This window comes from Papaver somniferum, unplaced genomic scaffold, assembly GCF_003573695.1.
Source record: "Papaver somniferum cultivar HN1 unplaced genomic scaffold, ASM357369v1 unplaced-scaffold_38, whole genome shotgun sequence".
In the NCBI taxonomy this organism is placed as follows: Eukaryota; Viridiplantae; Streptophyta; class Magnoliopsida; order Ranunculales; family Papaveraceae; genus Papaver; species Papaver somniferum.
The window spans coordinates 43,800-47,292 of NW_020646304.1; the positions used below are offsets into that span (position 1 = coordinate 43,800).

Below are 3,493 nucleotides of genomic sequence, written 5' to 3' on the forward strand. Positions count from 1 at the left end.
CCCGAGAAGCATCAACTGTAACTAAAGAATCATTTGTGGCTTTCCATTTTTCGGTCTCTAAACCAGGTTATTATGATTTTGCTAGATAGATTATAATCAGAGTAAAGGATTCATTTTTTTTAATTATACATTTTAAAGTTTGGTTGTGGTTTTTGCTTAATGTCCAGTTAAGAAAGATTCTAGAGCCTTATAGTTTGTTAAAAGAGGTGTCATAAAGCTGGAGCCCGTCAAAGTCCTTTACTGCTAGAGATAGGAGTCTTCTGCTGAGTTATCCATGTTACCTTCAAAAGAAAAAGAAAGATAGTGGTCTTTAGAGAAATGGGTAAGAGAAAATTAGAGTAATGGGGTACTGAGGAACCAGTTCCCAGTTCTAGAGAATATCTTGAAGATTTTGTGGATCAAGAATCCCATTTTTTTTTCCAGATAATTGTCGCTGCAGGTAAAGGTGATTTTTCTTACACTCATCTTCCAGACAGGGACTTTAATAACTTAACCTTCCCACCGGGAATAAGGGAGTTTTGGTTTGATGCACTACTCTCCATACAACGTGTTTGCATCGCCTGATTTTTTTTCATTGTTGTGTTTGTATCTCTTTATGTTTAGACTTGAATTATTCTCTGTTCATGAAAGGAGATCGCACATCTCTGACCTCATTTAAAACACTGGATACAGCTCTCCTTGGTGTTAGTTTGATATTTAATTTTAAAGACATGCTTACTCTGCTGTAACTACATGGTGTTGTGTATGCTTGTACTCTTGAAAGAGGTACTGAATTGTGGTACTGTGATAAATTGCAGAGGAAGGGATCGTGGTTCGAGAGATGACTATTCTCCAAGACGTCCCATCTCAAGGTCACCCGGGAGGTCCATCTCAAGGTCACCAAGACGTCCTATCTCAAGGTCACTTGAACGGTCCGTCTCCAAGTCACCAAGGCGTCCCATCTCCAAGTCGCCAAGATGTTCCATCTCCAAGTCGCCAAGACGTCCTATCTCAAGGTCACCTCCTCCACGGGATGAGAGGGACTATGGATCTGACCGAAGGTCACTTAGCCCTCCACCAGCCAAAGTTCGAAGTCGATCAAGATCTCATGAAGAGGACCACAGGCCAGATCAGAGGTCACCTAGCCCTGAGTCTAAGGTTCATAGTCCACCAAGGTCCTCGCGTGATGCGAGGGACTATGTATCGAATAGAAGGTCACCGAGTCCAGGAGTTAATGGTCCGAGTCCCTCTAAATCTCGTTCACCCAGACGCAGGTATACCTCAATTTGTTATATTTCGTCATGAACTGCTGCTTTTCACCCAATAGAGCATATCCTTTTGATCTTTGTTGCCGAAATATTGATCTATTTTCCAATTATGCAAAGCTGTACTTCTCTTGCGGCGAAAGATTTGAAGTATTACTCATTCTTTTTCTTTCTTTTATTTCAGTCCATGATATAACTTCGAGACACGAAGAATGGGCTGATCATAGCATGGATTTCGCTAGTGGACGAACTTGCTACTGGTGTTTCATGGAAGCTAGCTTGTAATATTTTTTTTTTCAGTTGCAAGAACAATAAGCACATTTAGGTTTTTATATTGATTTTCTTCCTGTGTGAGATTAAAATATGTAACTAGAATGCTTCCATGAAGGCTACTTTTATGGATGCTAAAATTTTCCATTTTCCTTTACTTGTGTTCTTCCATTGCTTTGCACATTCAAACGCTATTTAGTTAACTTGTGCATCTTGTAGTTAAATTGTCATGCGGAAACTGACCAGTGAGAGAGAGATATCTATAAGATTGGTCACATGACTATTGACTTTCATTGGTCGACTGGGATTGATCTTGCTTAAATTTTTGTTGCCTTTCAACTCATTACCAGATTTCTGACTATCATACTATTCACTTTTTTTTTTTAAATTCAAACATGCTTGCAGAGTGGATTGGCCATGGATGGGATGATGTTGATTTGGATGGCATAGACTGCTGCGAGGGACCTGTTTCTTAGACGGTTCAAACTTTTGAATTCTGGCAAGGTTTTTGTCCTGTTTGCGTTAGGAGACGGGCAACATATGCATACACATAATACACTCCATATCTTGCCTGCACCTGTTGTTCAAACAAATCTATGCCTCTTGAAAGCGTCCATCAACCTATTCCACTGAATGGGCTGAAAGATGAGCCGAACAGCCAAGGCAACATGATCATTCCTTTTCTTTGTCTAGAAAACTCTTTATTACTCATTTACTCGTACGAATGACAGGTCTTTCCAGCGCCAAAGGACACTCGATGAAGATATAATCTATGGAGTTATCACAAAATTTATGCATATTAGCTGCACCTCGTATTTGCAAGTTGTGCAAGGTGGGGAGGCTTTCTAATACAGCTTAACCTAAGAAAAATGCACACTTTATGCAGATTTTCTTTTCCGGGAAGTTCACAATCCCAGCTTTATGCTCGAGCTGGAGATCATAAGAAAACTTTCACGCTAAAATCCCATGACTTTGTTCCTGTCCACAACAAAGTATCTTCCTCCGAAGGGTTTAAAGACACAAGGATCCAGCAAGGCCAGGGCATAGTGGATTGTTTTCTAGTTCTTATAACTACTGCACACCACTTGTCTTCAAAATGAATACCTACATGGCTCCATGAGTAAAAAGGCTATCATACATGAATGAATCTTGTATTATGGCTCAACTTCATAGGTAATAATTCCAAGTTGAAATTCCTCAGGTAACAATTTGACCTTTATCTATGCTGTGTATATCTTCGAATTTTCCTTTTTCTTTTTTTATTGAAAATATCTTGAAAATGAATACAAAGGTTGCATGCTATACAAAAGAACACAAAAAAAGATGTGCCAAATCAGATCTGACTGGATAATATGTTTTTGCTTTAGACAATTTTTGTTGTTGCAGAAACAAAACTCGAGGAGGAAAAAGCAATGAGGGTCGATCTAGTTGAAACTTGAAAAGGAAATGTCTTGGGACTCTAATAGATATTCTCAGCACATCCCATTATCTGACATGCAGAAACACAGATATTAATTAAAGATCATCAACACACGTACTACGATCGAATTCTGCTTCATCTTAATCCTTAAATTATAATCCGCCTTAGCACCATGGATTATGATCTGGTTGACCAAGCGCATAAGTTATTTTACCTCCAGTCCTGCCGTATAAGGAGAAATCATGACCACTGCAATTAAGAAGAAAATAAAATATTTTGCTTTTTAATTATCATTATAAATTAAGATTGGAGTTCGTTAACACATTCACTCTCACCTTATATACCCAATATTACACGATAACAAATTTACAGCTTTTATTTTGGTATTGTATTCTTATAGCGTTCTACATCTCTACAAAAAATGAGCACAATCCAAGACGTATAACACCAACATCTACCACTTCAAAAATCAGCCATTCAAAGATTAACAGGTGAAGTTAAAACTGGTGGGTGGCGATGTTTGGTATCCTAGAATGCACTGTTTTTGATAAGAATGTAA

The 3,493-nt window shown here is 38.4% G+C and overlaps 1 protein-coding gene across 1 annotated transcript; it reads left to right on the plus strand.

Moving 5' to 3' along the window:
* Positions 1-732: 732 nt before the first annotated feature.
* Positions 733-1,435, plus strand: LOC113342367 (peptidyl-prolyl cis-trans isomerase CYP95-like). The gene is made up of 2 exons (XM_026586928.1): positions 733-1,253; positions 1,429-1,435. Exons 1-2 carry the CDS (start codon positions 733-735, stop codon positions 1,433-1,435), a joined length of 528 nt encoding a protein of 175 aa, XP_026442713.1.
* The last annotated feature ends 2,058 nt before the right edge of the window (positions 1,436-3,493 follow it).

Excerpts from the sequence above, each read along its gene's own strand:
- LOC113342367 (XM_026586928.1), top strand. The coding sequence starts at position 733 with ATGGTGTTGTGTATGCTTGTACTCTTGAAAGAGGTACTGAATTGTGGT.